Consider the following 19519-nt stretch of genomic DNA (forward strand, 5'->3'; position numbering starts at 1 on the left):
CCATGATAAAGCGTTTTGACAGTAGACACCATGGCACATGCGAGCTGTCTGGATTATGAAAACATAAGTTCCGAGCATGGAACCTTCCTTGTATGATGAACAATGCAATTACATGTCACAGTGTTTAATGTCATAAAACTATTGATCGTTCTGTAAATCATTATAACCTCGAACTTCTTAACTCACGTGTCGTCATGAACTTTTAAAAATCCGACAAGCATCACTTGAAATGTTTAAATAATTCAAATAGTTATTTTTCGCAGCTGTTAACACATGATATGATTGCAACATGTTCGTGATTAAAAATTTGGAAAATTGTCAAATATCTATGATGTTTCCAGCAGCTTCTCCATATGAGTGGGTTGCTACAGTAAATTACCAGTGCATCACTGTTGGTAAACAGGTGTCAGTGAGAGAAACACCAATATTATCAGTCGTATAAGACACCTAGGATCATACCTCTGAAAAATATGCAAATGTAATTTTTAATCATGTTTTTTTTCCAGTCAGCAATCAGCAAAAATTATCTATAAGAAACAAACACTGTATATGAAAATATGACATGTAACTTGTCGAACGAAATATCACACTCAGTCACCTACAACAAATATTTTAAGAATGAATAAATGACGTAATGTGTGGTAAAGAAAATGATATCAGGTAAGCAATTATAAATTATCAAACAGCTATGATTAAAAAATATGGGAGATAACTCTTACAAACAATAAACATATCTCTTATGTCAGCGTAAAATATAGAAGGGGGATTAAAATCGAAAAACCTTCGTTTTAAAAACAAAAAGGAAGGGAATAGTTCTACCTAGCGAATGACCCCATGTGGATCTCCAGTGTAGTAGAGCTGAACTATATATTTATGTACACAAAAAGGCAACAGTTCTAACGTTCATGGCAACAAAAACATTGCTTATCGGAAAAAGATAAACTGCAATAATACTTGGAGGCTGGGAGAGTATAAACTTCTATTTGAGCGTCTGTGTGATAGGATGTTTGAAGCATACACATTTCTTGTAAGATATGCAAACACATTTTATAAAAAAAGTGTTAGTTTGCTGTTATCTCCTCTATGTGAATCTAGGTTAGCACGCCTGATTTCCAGAACGCATTTTGCAACATCTAGACACATTTTTGTAGCATACACAATGAAGTATTAGCCATCTATGAGAATGTCAGCCGGGAACATTCTGCAAAACGTGTGCAGCAAAGATTATTCTGTTACTATGTGCGTTCCATCACTGATAAAGATGCATTTTTAGTAGCAGTTGTATTACTGTAATGTTCAATCCGTTTTTTGTTAATCACCTTTGACCTGACCTAGGATGATTTTACAGGTCAAACAACGAACATGGACTACGAATGAGATTGTTACTTTAAATGAACTCTTTAACATAGTTGTATTATCATTTCGTTACTGCCGCCGATGCAAATGGATTCATAGTGGGATAAAATAGACTAATACAATTTTATTATTGCGCGCTGAAATGTTAAAGGTAATGGATGATGGTCCACAGATGAAACGTAAACAATTTTGGTCAGATAAATAGGATGTGATGAACATATCCCCAACTTCTCACTCGTGTCGTATACTTGTTAAAAGTTGCCCTTTCAATGTAGCATACTTGGGCAGCTTCTGAGAAATTAAACATTACTTTTTTCTGCAAAACGTGCTGGAAATGTGGGCTCCATCGCGATTGATAGTGCCCGATAGGACACAAAGATCGTGAACTGTAGAAAATACACATACAACTTATATGTATATGTGCTTAAAGTAATTTGATATAATAGTAACATAATGTAACATATCCAATAATCGTAGTGTTGATAAAGCACTTAAGATATATTTAAACAGTTTTATATTTAAGCTACGGTCGAAGCCACCACAACTGTGTTTAAAGTTTTGTCCTTGAAATATAATTATTTTGTTTACGTTGTTGCACCATCTTAAGATTGATTTTTCATCACTAGTCTTCGGCACCCATCCGTCCGAGGGGTTGTGTTAACATCAGCATAACTATATTTTAAAGTATCTCTTTTTCTCCGTCTCAAATGTTGTTATTTGATATTTTCATACATGTGTCATAATAAAGAGACAGATTGTCTCAAAAATTAGACAAACTTCATTACCCGCTCTGTTGTTGTAACCTTTCTGTCAAACAGACCGCTCTGTTGTAACCTTTCTGTCAAACAGACATGTGTTTCTTCTGAACCAGTGCAAATCTTGGACCATGTTATCGTTATATTCGTCGGACAATATGAACATTTGTCAAATCAAAATAAATGAAGCAATTATTTAACACCAAATACTAAATACAGAAAAGTAGTTTCAGATATACAGATCAGATATAGAGGTGATTAAAGCAACTATGATAACACGTCTTTTATTTTTTTTTATCTTGAACCACCCTTTTTAAGATTCAGAAACAGTAAAGTTATGAAGTTGAAACCGTAAGTCAATTGTATCGAATGATGTTTAGTTTGAATAACCAGGAACTTTGACCAATGACAGATACATGTAGGTATCTACCGTTTACCAAGTACAACTCCCGCAGTTAGGTTACAGAGCGAAAAAGGTTATACTGACAAATGGTGACAAAGAAAACGCCATAACAGCCCCCCCCCCCCTATTAATGGATCTATATACTCAATTTTACCTAGTGATAAAACACATACACCAGATGTGTCTTTGATGGATATGTTGATTATTTGTTGATTATTGCCAACAAAGGAAACGTATGGATATTGCACATAACATATGCACGATTTTGCCTCATATTATCAACGGTACTTGAAAAAATATCTTAAGCTTATGTCATGTTTTGCACTATTTCCACAGATTTTGAGTTCAAATTATAGTTTTCTTATTCTCTGGTATTCTGTAGTTTTTTAAATGATGTAAGTGTTTTTTTTCACTATGAGAAATTTACAAAAAAAGGGAACATGAAATTATAATAACCATAAAAAAATAATATTCTTCACGATAAAAGCATCAAAACACATCTCAAATAAATACTGAAAAACATACTCATCATATTTATACTCATGATAATTACTATTCACATTAAAATTAAAACATACGCATCAACTGAATAATATTAATAAATAACATACTAATTAAAGACAATCTCATCAAGTACAACTAAAGACACTCATCAAATAACAAATACAGCTATACTCCTACACCATGCTCATCAAATAACAAATACAGCTCTTCTCCTACACCATGCTCATCAACTCATTAAAAATATAAATAGTGAACAATTGTATTTCTTTAATTATGAATGATGAAAAATCAACTCATCACTCTGACTAACCATAAAGGTAAGACATATCAACAGTATATGAAAATGAATCGATATAAGCAGAATGCATCATAGAGAAAAATGAAATTAAAATGAATTTATAACTGCTACAATCATATAAATCGCTTGGCCATACATGTTCACCAAAATGATATATTAAAACAAATAGATAACGTGAACATATGTGATAATTTACAGATACGGGTGCTTTTAAAACTCGAATGTATAAAATAAAATGTTTACCTGAAAGTTCTTTCTCTATCCAAACAGTTGTAACAAAATAGAAACAGCACCGATAAGTCTACTACCATCGACCACTATTACCTGTGTGACACCGACACAGAGGGGAAGTGTCGCCCTACACATCCCAGTGTTTTAGTGTCTACCTGAATATCTCACCTACACGGTATTGCAAAAAGTGATACTGTAACAAAACACTCCAACCAGCCGTAGTACCATGGATGTGTTGGGTGACACAGTCTTATGTATTTATTAAATCCACATATTTGTCATTCGCCGTGTTACATGACTAGCTCAATGTATCACCTGAACTTCCTGTAAGCATATCAATAACGCCAAAATAAAGGTCTTTGTATGGTATGTGTATAGCTTCTTTTATCGGTTTACCTGGGTTACTCATATCATGCTCTTGTAGTTTAAAGAAAATCGGAAAGTACTCTTTACACTAGCTTTTCGTACTCATTCGGTAGGTACATCTACCAGACGTTATAGTTACAACTAAAGTTTAACTTGTTCCCAACTAATTACCACAATAATGCTTTTTAATACATTCCTTACCATTAAAACACATGAGAAAATGAGAGAATATACCTAGACGGTTCTTTTATTTTCTTGCAAAGCATCGCACATGTTCAAACTCCAAACAGAACAAAATACAATTTCAACAAGGTAAAAAACAAAAAAAAACACGTTATTTTTGTTTTTGTTTTGCAATGCGAACAGACAAAGCACCGTCCAAAAAAACCCAAATCAAGATGAACCGTCATACAAAATGAAGGTGCTAAATTGAGAGTGTTCATTTAACATAACACTGCCCCATGGTGTGGTTACGCACTATACAGTATAGTTCGTGGTTTGTTCCGACCACAGTACACGCGCCCATGGTGTGATAGGTACTTGGAGGCTGCTTGGACTACAGTGCATACGACCATGGCGTGCGACGTAGTGTAAGATATATATACACCTGGTGAGAATACGTCAGATGCTGCCCATCACAAACACACTGATATATTACTGATATTATTACATACTTGCTGGTGATGAGATGTACAACAGATGTACACAGACACCCCAGATTACATATGTATCGGCCCTCACCTTTACAAGGACTTATCGAAATACTTTACTTGTTTTTTGTTTATCAATAATCAACAACTTTTACATTACTCTATTAATGAATCATTGATTCATATCAGCATTATTTACTTGTTTCGATTTATGAAAATAAATCTTTGTGTATTTATTTAGGTTAGTATCATGATTTCGAAGACGTAAGCTATTAAGAATGAATTGTATTGTAAAGCACTTTCTTAATGTAATGTTTGGGTACACGTGACATGTGAATGTTATAACAGCGTGCCAAACATATGTTCTATGTGAAAGCTAATTGAGCTGGTTTGCATCAAAATGATATGAAACACATCTATATGTCTAAAACATTTCCAACAGGCTATTGAGTACCAGACTATACACAGCAGCAGCCTGCTAAAAAACACCATAGAGATTTAGCAATAAGAATGAACGCGTTTTAAGGTGGTTCTGATATCACTTCGACATATATTATGTATTGCTACTGATATCAAACATTGATTACCACAGACTCCTGTAGGCTCGGGGAAAGAAGAGGCCTGCTGTTTCCCCCACAGTATGTCAGAGGCGACTAATGTGAGTCCCCGGCAGCATAGGGAGTTCATCTTCTGTGACTTCTGCTTGGGGACAATGAATAAACCTAAACTGATCTTATCCCCTCTTTACAAGGATTGGTTCTAATGTTTTTCTTATCTGGCTTCTCTACTCTTTCTAATCTGCAGAATATTCCTCGGCAGCCGTCTTCATATGACCTTGGTTGTTGTCTTCCTAGGCACCCGTCTTCATATGACCTTGGTTGTTGTGTCTCCCCAGACACCCGTCCCCATATGACCTTGGCTGTTGTGTCTCCCCAGACACCCGTCTTCATATGACCTTGGTTGTTGTCTTCCTAGGCACCCGTCCCCATATGACCTTGGTTGTTGTGTCTCCCCAGGCACCCGTCCCTATATGACCTTGGCCGTAGTCTCCCTAGACACCCGTTCCCATATGACCTTGGTTGTTGTGTCTCCCCAGACACCCGTCCCCATATGACCTTGGCTGTTGTGTCTCCCCAGACACCCGTCTTCATATGACATTGGTTGTTGTGTTTCCCCAGACACCCGTCCCCATATGACCTTGGCTGTTGTGTCTCCCCAGACACCCGTCCCTATATGACCTTGGCTGTTGTGTCTCCCTAGACACCCGTCTTCATATGACCTTGGTTGTTGTGTCTCCCCAGACACCCGTCCACATATGACCGTGGCTGTTGTGTCTCCCCAGACACCCGTCTTCATATGACCTTGGCTGTTTTGTATCCTAAGACAGCCGACCCCATATTACCTTGGTTGTTGTGTTTTTCCAAGACACCCGTCCCCATATGACCTTGGCTGTTGCCAGGACGTTTAACCCCGAGCAAACTAACAATTACCACGGCAGGTTTTCTACATACGTCGCTACGACAGACGTCTTCTTGCATTCCAACGGCAGGTATCAACATTATATAAGAGTAACACAGCTGACATCAACATGTAGGTTACCATGACAGCCATATAAATAGATCACTTTACGGGTATGACAGATATCTATATATACAAATGTAAGGCTATAATATACTAGCAGATATCAATATAGATTTCAACAACATTTATCGATTTATTTTATTTGTACCGCTGAAATATCAGAAATTATCAAAATGAAAAATTAATGAAACATTTATACAAATTGTTCAATCACAAATAAAGTATCGACAAATCATAACGATACTTATATACTGATATTTCCACCCGTGCTTTGAACCATTGAAAATTATCGGTATTCTGTCATATTATTTAAATATATATATGGTATTCAATGTGAAACCATTAGATATCACCAAGATAGATTATCAACATAAAATGACCACGACCGCTATAAGGATAAACATTTTGAAATAATTTAAAGAGTGAAAAATGTAAAGTTTGATTTATTCATTAAAATACCAAGAATATTCCATTTATCATATTTTTCCAAATCGTCAAACAAAATTATCGTGTATATATCGATGTCACAATGGGAAACCGTCGGGCAATTATGATGTCAGAGTGGACAATTGTGTTTTTCACGATAAACCTTTCTCTCTAGTTGGTCAGTTTCGTGTGCAATTAATAAAAAAAATGTTACTTCTTACAATAGAAAAAAAATGCATTTTGTTTTCATTGATTAACCTAACATTTCACAGTAAATGAATAAAAGGTATATTAACAAAACATTCCAGCCACATACAATATATCAATAGAGAATGAGCCCATCACATGTGTCAATATCGATCCTATGATCACAGTACGATGTATTGATCGTTCTGCATCACCTCCTGTTATATCACCTGACTCAGGTCTGTGTTGATATTGGAAACTTGTTGATGGACACTTACATACTTGGTAAGGTAATAAATACACGTTTCATTTCAATTTCAACTGAGATCTTAAAAGCTTGTTTCGGTGATTTCATATTGAATAGAATATCGCGACATACATCAACTAGTACATAAATGATAAACAACAACACTATACTGAGTATGCTACTTAGTAACACCATAACACTAACTATGGCAGATAACACTATGATACATATCACCTTTTTAAAAAAAAAGCTGCATCAAATTACCTTTTGTAAACATTCCAAAAGCAACATTAGTATACATCTACATGTATAAAACAAAGTAAGCATAACAATTATTTAGCGAAAAAATATTTAGAACGAATCTCGGTAAAGGTAAAAAACAAAGCGATGTAAAAATATCCAATAAACAATACAAATATGTCAAAAGTGCAAAGTAAGCACGGAAACAAATCAATGTAAACATAACTCCAAAGGGAAGTAATCCGGTCTACAAAGCAAACATACATATACATTACAAATGATCTAATTGCTGAACTAATATACCAGTGAGGACTAACGCAACTAAATCAGTCAATCGGCAACTGTTTCACATTATATTTTTCCTCCCGTTTGTGCCTCTGAGTAATCTAATTGTATCATTGTTGACAGATTTTACTGAATGAAAACTACATGTAGATTCTACATAACTTTGGAAAATGTACAGTTTTAATAGATTTTAATATCCGATGGCAGATTCAAAATGGGTCAAAAGTAAGAGGGTATTCCCGTCCCGCTTCACCGGTTTTGCTAGTAAACTTCCGGTTGTCAACAACTGAAAGTTGCGACACTGCCATAGCCATTAAAACCGACAACATGTCTTTTGCAGCCTACTCATGTATGCATCTCTAAATGACAGTTGTCATTGGTGTTGACCCTCCAACATCAAAGCAAGCAGTTAAACAGCTTAGTAATAACCTAGTGACTGGTTTAGTTGCGTAAGTCCTAGACCCTGTCGTACTTCCTTGGAGGAATTTTCATGCTGTATTTAACGTCATGTCATTTTCACAATTAACAAGATAGTTACCTTTGCTATTTGCAATGGGAATTCTTCCCCACCGATCAGCCGAAACCCCCAAGGTCCTCCTCCTGTCAGGGTGATGGTCAATTGTTGGCTAGTTACCATAGTGGACTGTGTCTGTTCCTATGTCGATAAGATGTCCGTCCGTCCTCACGTCACTGCGAATTGGGTTCTAGGAACACGTTCACATCTTCATGGTTCGACTCATCAGGCCCTGAAACAATGCAAACTGTTGTAAACAAAATGCCATCAAATGGATGAAAACATACGCTGGACTTTAAAAAAGTGAAATGCCTCTATCTGCGTTTCACTTATCACGTGACATAAAAAGGTAGATACACATACAGGAGTATAGTATTGGAAGGTACCAGCGCGTGATCCGGTTATCGTTGTTAGAATGGATCTGCACTACAAAGAGTAAGTAACTCCGCAGTAAAGTATACACGTGAGTACACCTCTGGTGTGTGTATTATGGGATGATGTAGGAATACGAGTTTCTCCTCGTCAAAAGACGACACAAGTTTATGCTGTATTTCTAACACAAGGAATGAAGCAGTCGTTGCGGTTATTCCTTCAATACGAGCTAGTCATAATCCTGATGTTTACTTAGCCCTAGTTAGATAAATACACAATAACACTGTAAGGCTAGCGGCAGCGTTTGGCACCATCGAGTGTAGGCGGTGGTAAAACCGAAAGTAGGCTCCCCACGTCAGTGGCCATTCCTCAGATAACAGATTCTACAATATTGCAGTCGCTCAGTGTGTTGGGTGCCGATAGCAGTAAGTGAATATGTCCCGTCTGATATTGAACAGTTGTATAACCTTCAACACACACAGAAAGAGAACACAGACGTGCTTGGAAGTGAGTGAAGTTATGAGTGTGTTTTTCTCGTTATATGCCACAAAAACACACGAAACGTCAGTAAGGATAGCGTCAGGTCTCAGATTCGGCACATTAACGCTGCCTTCCTACTTCTAACTGGTGATATGATTTTACACCTTTAGATGTATGTGGAACCGTTTGATGTACAGCTGAAAATAGTCAGTGTTTCTGTTTCGTCCAATTTCCTCCAATTCTATATCAATGTCAAGTAAGAAATTGAAGCATGTTCTTAAGAAACTGTAATCGCTTGTTTTTTTCATTTACCTATTTAAGCATAAACTATTCTTGAATATGGAGGAAACGATGTTTTCCCTATTCTAAGCCAAGCATCATGTCAGAATTATCTCCCCTGTCATAGGTAGTGTTGTTACCATTACGCTGAATGGTTGGAGAAATGGCTGAGAGAGATTGGAGGAAATCTTACACACATTAATTTAAAATGTAAAAGACCAATAAGCAGAAAATGTGTTTGCGTTCCCTTTTCTTCAACATATAATACAAATAAGGATACATTGAATTAAGTGACTATTAATAAAAGAAAATGTTGTAGAGTTCTGAATAGATTTTTGTTAATACATGTCTATACCTGTTTCGTTATCGATTAGGCAGAAGTTCTCAACGCCTTCCTCAACACTGTACATTTATGATAATATAACATTGGAAACACACATGTAATGAATCAATACAATTGAAAACTCAATTTCAATTGTTGTAATATATTTTAAATATGCTTGTATTAGGTCCATGGTAAGCCGCACATTCTCAAACAAAATTATTTCCGTATTAAATTCCACATTAATGTATCTTATACAGCCGTAGTGCTTTACCAATAAACCTGAGGATGTTTGTCTGATATACCAGTATTCAGTATTGTAATTCAGTTTCATAGTATTCTAATACTCCCTTTTGTCTTGTAACTTGTTATAATTGCCTTCTCTTGTTAAAGTTAGCTTTAATAACAAAATATGATAATTTTATGCTGTTTATGCTTGTTTTTTATTTATCAATCTTTGTAATAGACAGCTTCAAGCATTTTTACATTTGCACCAGAATACGACTTCATTTGTGCAAAGTTGGCACTCTTAAAGTATTGACATATTTCTAGCATTGATGTTTACTGCTTTAAGTTACGTTATCAACAAGGTTTGCTCTCAAAAGGTGATAATTAATGAATTTTCCATTGACTGTTGTGATCAATTAGTGTAATTATAATACGAGCAATTATCCAAAGGTTGCACTACCAACAAAACCTTAAAGTTAAGTTTTTTATAAACCACATTTGTGTTGTGCACTTCATAATTAGTCAATTTAATTATTTGCATTAGCATATTATCGAGTGATATACCGTTTAATACTGAACAGATTTTACAAGAAGTATCTACATTTGTAAACTTATCTTGTCTTCGATTATATGGTTATGAAATTAAAATGAGCTAACCGTTATCATGATCATTGATCAGGTTAGGCCGTTGTTATGGTGATAGATGAGAGCTACATCTCCGAACGTGACGAGATTAATACGTAACATCCTGTACTTATTGTGTAATACTCAATAACTACAGGCCAGACATCCTGTAAACAATGCTGATTATCAGAGGAGATAAGAGCTTCAAAGACCCAGACACACGAAAGCAAGAATCAGGAGACTAAGATCTTCGAACCCAAAGAGCGCGCATTAATCTCACACCGACTTGTTTACCCACTGTGGAATGGTACCATTCGGTACAGACTCAGTTAATTGGTGTGATTGAGTAAAGTCCTGACATGCCTTCACCTAGATGTTACCTAAACTCATGACGTCACTTTTCACTGACACACCTGACGTACATACGTTTGGAGTTAATGAACCATCTCATCATCATGAACAGATGGCTTCGTTTACATGACAGCAATGTCCGAGGCCGACTCTTTAATTGTCAAGAATATTTCCTTTGACATCCAAATCGAACTGAATAACTTTCGTATACGGGCGTGTCCAATGTCTAATTTAAACTCTACAACATGTGTCATTTCTTATCGTAAAACGATGTTTAAATTCAAGTATCCTATATCTAACTGCGTGTTACTCCCCATGTGAATCTTGTGTTCAACTTTGTATTTTAAACGTGTAATTGTATTTGACATAACGTGCACTGAACGTGTATCTGAAATTAACCTACGTGTACTGTTAAATACCTGTAGCTGGTGTTTAATCTTGGGTATCTCTTACTTATTTACCTACAATGTACGTGTATCTGTTAAATACATGAATCTTATGGTAATCTACATGAACCTGATGTTTTGCTAAATACATATGATGTTTACCTACGTGAGCCTGATGTTTTACTGTGTGTATCTGATGTTTACCTTGGTATTCGATGTTTAAAAATGTGTGTCTTATGAGGCTTAACTAAGTGTATCTGATGTTTTACTACTTCGTTTTACGCTAATACGTGTGCATGTGTTTTCAGTTTCTCAACCCATATAGATTTGCTTGTTACTTGATTCTGTAAATGAAACATATTATTTATACAGTATTATTGGAGCACGTGCTACCACTTGACCTAGTTTTCGTGTAAACAGAGTTTTTTCTGTCTTTATCAGGCGCGCTATGTCAGAAAGTACCACACATATCGTGTAAACACATCAACAGACTGGTGTTATCTGGTCATATTTTCATTGGAACATCTCGGGGCTTCGTTAGAGATACACTTGTCGTCAGGGGTCGGGTATATCATAAAATTGAATACACTTTCAAATAAACGTTTCACGGCGGAAAAGTTAATTTCAAATTTCTTATTTTTAGTTAGAATATATTACATCGGTAGAAGTAACAGGTTTTTATATTTTTCTCAACTCTAAACGACATCACAGAACTTATCTGTGTAGGTAATGAGAGAGATTAAAGACAAAAATCATCGTTTCTACTCTTGCCGCAAATGTTTCGTCTATAGATGTGTGGTTTGAGGCTACTGGAGCGAACACAGTGTTGCACTTATAGAACATTGATGCACTTGTATGCTGTGCTTCAAACGCATATATTGTAGTTTACACAAATTAACAATCTATAAGACCCCTATACAACTGCCAAAAACTATAACTACGCATTAAAATTTCCATTTCCGAACAAACAAAAAACATCCTTTGGGAAACTTTGATGAAAAATGCTGAAAATTGCCTGAAAAATAGTATCGTTCCGAGTATAAAATGCAACGAGGCCACACCAGGATTCGAACCCATGACCTACAAATATACTAATTTAGTCTATCATTATATTGTCGCTATGACCAATTAAACTACAAGTCAACTTTAGTACCCTGACCTCAGTGGCGTTACAGCTACATAACCAAAACGAAGTTAACGGGAGGATACTCTTTAGGAAACAATTGTGCGAAGTTAACCCGTGATTTGCCTGCAGTGGGATAGGGTTGAAACCATGATCTGCTTGTAAGTAGTTACTTCCCTTTGTACTGCACACAACGTCTCTTCGCCTGCTAGATAACCGAACTACCCGTTGGTCAAACAAACAACAACAAACATCAACTTGACAGAATAGGTGAATTTGATACCAGGGTTTGGGTGAGGTTTCGTCAACTGTTTAGAGGCGGAGAAATTCATTTATAATAAATAGTATTCGTGTTCGTAAAATTCGTAAAAATGTACTTTAATAAATTATTTAAAAAAACACCACATGACTTTAAATGAACAAACAGGAAAAAGGGACCACCACTTGCCAGAAAGTATATTATCTTACACCTGACGATGGTTCTCAAGGGTGTGTTTACTACCGACAATGCTATTCTAGGGTATACTTGTTTGCAGGTACATACTAATTGCAAAGTATGGTTATATGTACGGCTTTATAGTAGATGGTCAAACCTTAACTACAATACATGACATCGGACACTGACAACCCCGCTAGGTGTCTTGTACTTGTAGTTCGGAGCATCGTTTCACATCGCCGCTGTGTTCGTTAATTTACAACACGTGCTGTGCATGTCAGCTTCCATGAAGGTAACTTGTCGAAGGCGTATTGTAAAGTCAGGACTTTTCTTCTTTCTCTAAGTTGAAATGTGTGAGGTGAGTGTGCACGTTTCTATTGCGCTAATATGATTTTGGGGAAAAAGAAAGAAGAAAATTAAAAAATGATAGGATCGTGGCATAATCATAGCTAATTCGTGGCAGTAACGATAATTTACTTTTTTTAATTTATAGAAGATTAATACTCAACAGAGGTCATCCATCGTTAGTTCATTCCAAGCATATTAATACGTGTAGAGTAAAAAAAGTAAGAACAATGTTCACACAACGAGAGGTATTGTGAACTAGTACGTGTCCCTTCACTGTTTCAAAATCCAGCTAGATAAACAATAGGAATGAGCATTGTTGTCGTCAGAACATGCATGCATCAAAACGTTTGTATCTAATTTCGAATCCGAATGTTACGAGTCAGCTCCGCCAGGTTATATAATAGAATGTGTTGTCATCCTCCATTGTTTCAAGATCGAACTTTAAACTAGTGAAAAGTTTGGAATTCTTCATTGAACAAAAGTTAAAATTTTAAATACATTCAGAAAGACAAAACTGACATTTTCTAGTAGTATTAAATTAACACTTTTTCGGAATTTAACCAATGACAGAATACAAAACCGATTCATCATAATTCACCGAGTGGCTGCACAACCGTGAAAAAAATGAAGCCTTCTGTCACACTCGTGAAACATCAATGGTATTCAACAGGACTACTATGGAAGATGAAGTGATGAGAACAGTTACGTGTAACCTATGATTAAAGTTTTAACAACTCGATGCCATAGGTGGCAGTGTTCCTTCAGAAATAAATGTGCTGCTGTCACTCCTTTGATGCAAGCACAGCTTTCTGCTTTGAAGTCCAACACTCTAACTTAAACAGACCTAGAGGCCAGTGTAACAGAATATTGGCAACAGAATAATGAACTGTGAAACGGGTACCATTGGAGACATACACTATACCGTACCGTTATATGTAAGAACATTATGATAAAATAAGTTAGGACAGATGTGGAGAGATCACAACGTCATGGCCATAATAAGTCGTAAATACCGATCACGCTATTTAGCCGAATATAAACATCTAGTCCTTGTGTTACGGCATGCCTTCTCCAAGACCGTTTGGCAGAGGGAGGGGGAGTACTAATACAACAGCCGAATGTTTTTCATATCAACATGCTCACTCTGGCATGTTCATACTACGTAACATCAAACATTTCACGGTCAAGGACACAATCCTAAAGTAAGAATGATAACGTGAAACGGAGAAGAGGAGGCGAAGTAGGAAAGGGAGAGGGAGGAATGACATACATCAGAAGCATTTAATGGTCCGGAAAAGTGCATCGATATATTCATAAAAACTCCTTTACCAAGCGTTCTCCTGTAGGTTGTTTACAAAAGTTGTAATCATTTAAATTATGTACAAACTTTCAATTTAAAAACTTAAGACGCCCGGGGCGTTCTCTCTGGTCTGCCTTGTAATTACGTATTTAATCGAGACATATCAGGCCATCACGGATACCACCCACCGATCAGTCCGTCACATATCCTCGCTTATACCACACTGGCTAATCAAATCCTTGATCCCCAATGAAACTGATACACACCAATTTGAAGGGCAACTCAACATAATCTGATTTGCCTATCATTTTACTGGAAAGAAGGTTACTGTCTAATGTAATAAATAAGAATATGAAAGGTTGAATTGTATTTTCTGTGACCAGCAGGGCGGAGCCCCAACGAAAACAGTATGTACGCACAACAACGATCTAGTTATTTAAAGCATTTGTTTTAACTTTGTCATTTCTTCTGCTTGTAAACAAGCCAATTCATGATCAGTATTCACCATCAGGATTTATTGTACATTGAACGTACAAGTAATACCTATCTACCAATACTGCAATGTGTGTGTGTGCTGAACATGTTTTATACAATATAGTTTCTTTCACAGGAATTTTCCATGAAATAATGCGACAATCATAGAAATATGAATACAATATGAACGGATGATGTCTAAGTACTAGTATTTCTGTCCACAGTCTGTTAACTCGCGAAATACTCACGATTTTAACTTGATTAACAATGGTTGAACGTTGGAAGATTTGAAGAGACAACGTGTAACGTTATTGTCACCAATACTTGGAGTGTGTAGTGGTAATACAGGGGGCAGGTCTCCATCGGCAGTAGGATCGCGTAAACATCTAACACCGGGAATATCGCACCGACCCAAGGAATATCGAAATAATGACTCGCTGAGGTGTTTCCAAAAAGTAAACAAAACGTCACGCGCCAGTTATAGCCGACTATATTTCCATATGGGCAACAGCTAACGAACTGTTTGTTTTCTGTTTGATTGTCATAACAACCGCATGTTTTTCCAACAAACATGTCGGTAAAGGTCCTGGATGTGCTAAGGAGAATAAATCCATGGTCTGCTTTAGTTTGGAAACATATAAACCTGGTTATAATTTAGAAACGTTTTAGTTCAGCAAACATATTTTGAAAGATACAACCAAAGATAAACACGAATGCAGACTACTTCTAAATGAAAGCGTCTGTATTGTCCGTACTAGAAAAGTGCATGCACACTTATGTACAATCTAACTCATTGTGGCTATATATCAACATTTAATCGACATTAAATGCGTGGAAGTCAAAGTATCAATCTTTATAGAAACAGTGTTGTTCTGGTCACCGTTAGGCATAACCTGTGGTAAGATAGCACTTGTATTCATCAGGCAGGGTTCACACATGAGGGGAGGACTAGGAACCGTATCGCGTGTTACGACTAGCGTACGATAATGTAGCTTGGATGGGACATACAAGTAACGGCGCAATTCTTCTATCTTCGTTATATCGAGGAGAAAAACGCACATTTCCAGTCCAAGGCTGCGAACAAATATAAAAAGAAAGCAATGCTCTCACAACCACACTTGGCCTGGCTTTGAACTCTTTACTCAGATATAAACATCGGGAGAATCATTTATATACCTGACGGTACAGATAGGCCTATCTCACGGTGCCAGACAGCTCAGGTGCAGGCCCGGAAAGCTTAACTCATATCAAAATATAAATATTCTAAATAATTCGGTTTTGGTACTTGCAAAACTTTTCGATTTCATTAATTAAAAAATAAATAAATGAATAAACCTGAGAACCTGCAACATATATGTTAAGTTTTTTTTCTATGAAATTTATGTACACGGAAATAGTCCTATTATTTGTCAATAATCCGTGAAGCTGCTCTAGTTTTGTCTGACCAGTTGATGGGCAGATAATCCATCTATCAGTCCGTCCTCCTGCTAGCCATTAGCAGGATCGGCGTTATCTTTCCAAGACATCGGTTTCAAAACCTGTTCCTTATGAATAGCTTACGTGCATAAGCACGCCTCAGACATTGATTGAGAACAGATAATGGGTATTAACGTCTGGTGATCTACAGAAGGTAGTCCCACGAGGAGACACGTATGTACAGTTGCGAGAATTGCATGTCCAGTGGTGAGACCTTGAGACATGTAGGTACAGTGGCGATAATTGTAGGTACAGTGACGAGACCTTGAGACATGTAGGTACAGGGACGAGACATAAAGACATGCTGGTACGGTGTCGAGAATTGTAGGAACAGTGACGAGACCTTGAGACCTGTAAATCAGTAACGAGAATTGTAAGTACAGTGACGAGACCTTGAGACATGTAGGTGCATTGGCGAGAATTGTAGGTACAATGACGAGACCTTGAGACCTGTAAATCAGTAGCGAGAATTGTAAGTACAGTGACGAGACCTTGAGACATGTAAATCAGTAGCGAGAATTGTAGGTACAGTGACGAGACCTTGAGACATGTAGGTGCATTGGCGAGAATTGTAGGTACAATGACGATACATAGAGACATGTAGGTATATTTTTCTTTGTACAGTGGCGAGAATTTGAGACCTGTAAGCTAGTAGCGAGAATTGTAGGTACAATGACGAGACATACAGACATGGTACGGTGTCGAGAATTGAAGGTACAGTTCACGTGGCGATACATACAGACATGGTACGGTGTCGAGAATTGAAGGTACAGTGGCGATACATACAGACACGGTACGGTGTCGAGAATGGTAGGTACAGTGACGAGGCCTTGAGACATGTAAGCTAGTAGCGAGAATTGAAGGTACAGTGGCGATAAATACAGACACGGTACAGTGTCGAGAATTGAAGGTACAGTTCACGTGGCGATACATACAGACATTGTACGGTGTCGAGAATTGAAGGTACAGTGGCGATACATACAGACACGGTACGGTGTCGAGAATGGTAGGTACAGTGGCGATACATACAGACATGGTACGGTGTCGAGAATTGTAAGTTCAGTGACGAGACCTTGAGACATGTAGGTACAGTGGCGAAAATTGTAGGAATAGTGGCGAGACTTTGAGACTTGCAGGTAAAGCAGTGAGAATTATATAGGTACAATGGCGAGATCTTGTGAAACACATGGAGGTTCAGTACCGTGAGCTAGACCTTACATATGTCTTTTAGGTACGCAGTATATAGTACCTAACCAGTCTGGATGGTTGATAAGGATTGAATAACTGTTAAGGTAAACCATTAACTTTCTGGTCACGATTGGCTTATTATAATTCAGCTAAGAGAACGACATTATTCTTAAATTGAAATATATACCAATGTTAGACTGCGATGTGTTGAAATCATGGTAGGTACTAAACCAAGGCGTTTCCTTCTCGGTCATGAGCATATGAAATCCATTAACCGTTATCTCAGCCACCAAACAGACTATATCAAACACATACCAAGCAGACTTACTTGTTTTTCACGATAAAAGAATAATAATGGCTTCTGTTGCAAGTGAATTTTTTTTTCTGCATCTCAAGAAACTGTTAGTGAGCTCCCACGTGTAAACAAACATACAGCAGCACTACCGCCGTTACTGAGAGAGGTATGTTCATGAGTAACTTTATGTACATATAAAATGTATGAACATCATTTTTATAAATTGGCTTGGCTGGATTACCCAGAGAGCCCAGGGATACATGCATGTACTTGGTTAGGGTGTGGACATGTTTAACTTAAATACTTTGACGAGTTATGAACTTGATATCAGGATTGCTACATGTATGATTAAGTCCTAATTTATAAACCAAACATTCGTGACATGGAAAAATACTTAATGTTCCCACACTGATCATCATTGCGTTCACCTCCACATAAATAGCATGCTCTGTGATGTGTATGTTTTACACTTGTAATTAAAATGCATGTTTTCAAGATCGACATTAATTCTTAACATGTAAATGCATTGCGTGGTATTATGATCGTCGTATAAGGGGGTTTAAATTACCATTGGTATACAGAGCATTTTAAATCGAACTACTTATTCCGTCTTTGCGTATTGCAGAGTTATCTTCTCTTGGGAGCAGGTATTGATTGTTACGTCATTGGTCTGTGTGAGAAAATTACGTCGTTTTCTCAAAAATTGATGACGTTACTCTCACAAAAAAGTGACGTAACAATCAATACCTTCTCCGAAGAGAAGATAACTCTGCAATACGCAAAGACGGAATACGTGCTTCTTACCCCGTGTACATGTACACGTGATGGTTTCAGCTACAGAGGTAGATGCCTGATAATGTAATATCAGTTCCAACAAGTTACATTTTCTCCTGAAGCATACTGTACTATAACTTTAGCACTTGTATAACAGTATCATTGACCCTGAGCTGTCTGCCCGATTATGTTCACTTGTGTTGCTGGCACTGCGGTGTGTGTCATCGGAAGTACATTGTAATGTTGTCATCAGGGCGCGAATACGTAATTTGCTGGCACAACCTATTCCATCGAACACACCGTAGTGTATATGTATAATAACTGTTGTGTAATTATCGTTATTTCTAGCGATGACAGATCAAACAAAACGTCTGCCCGGAATAAAATAAGTATTCCTAGGTTCTATTCTTAGATCACATCTTGTTCATGATAAACATCCCTCCGACTGCACTTGTTCTTATTTTCAACTTAGTACATATGAAAACTAATTTTCAAGACTAATTCTGAATTCAATATCTGATGAAATTAGACGTCCTGCTTAGACGAATGTCGGCGCACCGCATTGTTGTATGTTAAGCAAAAACAAAGATATATTTGCTGCACGGAGAAGAAAACATTGTTTTCTGATTAAAATCAAATTCGTTAAACATTTTAATAAAGCTGTAAACGAGATAGTCCTACACGCAGAACAATCCGACAAAGGCAGTAAACATTGTTAAACAAAGGATTATACTGTTCCTCATTTAAATTATAATGTATCATAAACGTTGAGTTATGATTCCGTAAACGTAAACATATCAAATAGAAAACAATCTTTGCTTGTTGATTGGCTATCTTTGCCATGCATGACTGATGGGATTTGTGCATTATCTAGATAACTAGCGCCACCTGCTGGGTATTACATCGCCTGCGCACGCCAAAGAGTTACACAGATATATACCAGCAGATGAAGATGGCTGCCGATAGGGAGTCTGAAGTATCGAGCGTGAGTGTGTATGTTACAATGTAAACTGATAACTAT

General features: G+C 36.9%; 1 protein-coding gene across 12 annotated transcripts in view; it reads right to left on the reverse strand.

The window, feature by feature from the left end:
• Positions 1-19519, reverse strand: part of LOC110463258 — a 46996-nt gene that overhangs the window by 21641 nt on the left and 5836 nt on the right. For 9 of the 12 annotated variants that reach the window (XM_021517705.1, XM_021517704.1, XM_021517703.1 and 6 more), the window contains exon 2: positions 8067-8274. In XM_021517705.1, the coding sequence (XP_021373380.1) occupies positions 8067-8165 (99 nt within the window). In that variant the 5' untranslated portion in view covers positions 8166-8274. Of the gene's footprint in view, positions 1-8066; positions 8275-8405; positions 8655-15013; positions 15122-19519 lie in introns of those variants that run through there. The other 3 variants (XM_021517700.1, XM_021517696.1, XM_021517695.1) reach the window with 3 other exon arrangements.

This window comes from Mizuhopecten yessoensis, unplaced genomic scaffold, assembly GCF_002113885.1.
Source record: "Mizuhopecten yessoensis strain PY_sf001 unplaced genomic scaffold, ASM211388v2 scaffold10883, whole genome shotgun sequence".
In the NCBI taxonomy this organism is placed as follows: Eukaryota; Metazoa; Mollusca; class Bivalvia; order Pectinida; family Pectinidae; genus Mizuhopecten; species Mizuhopecten yessoensis.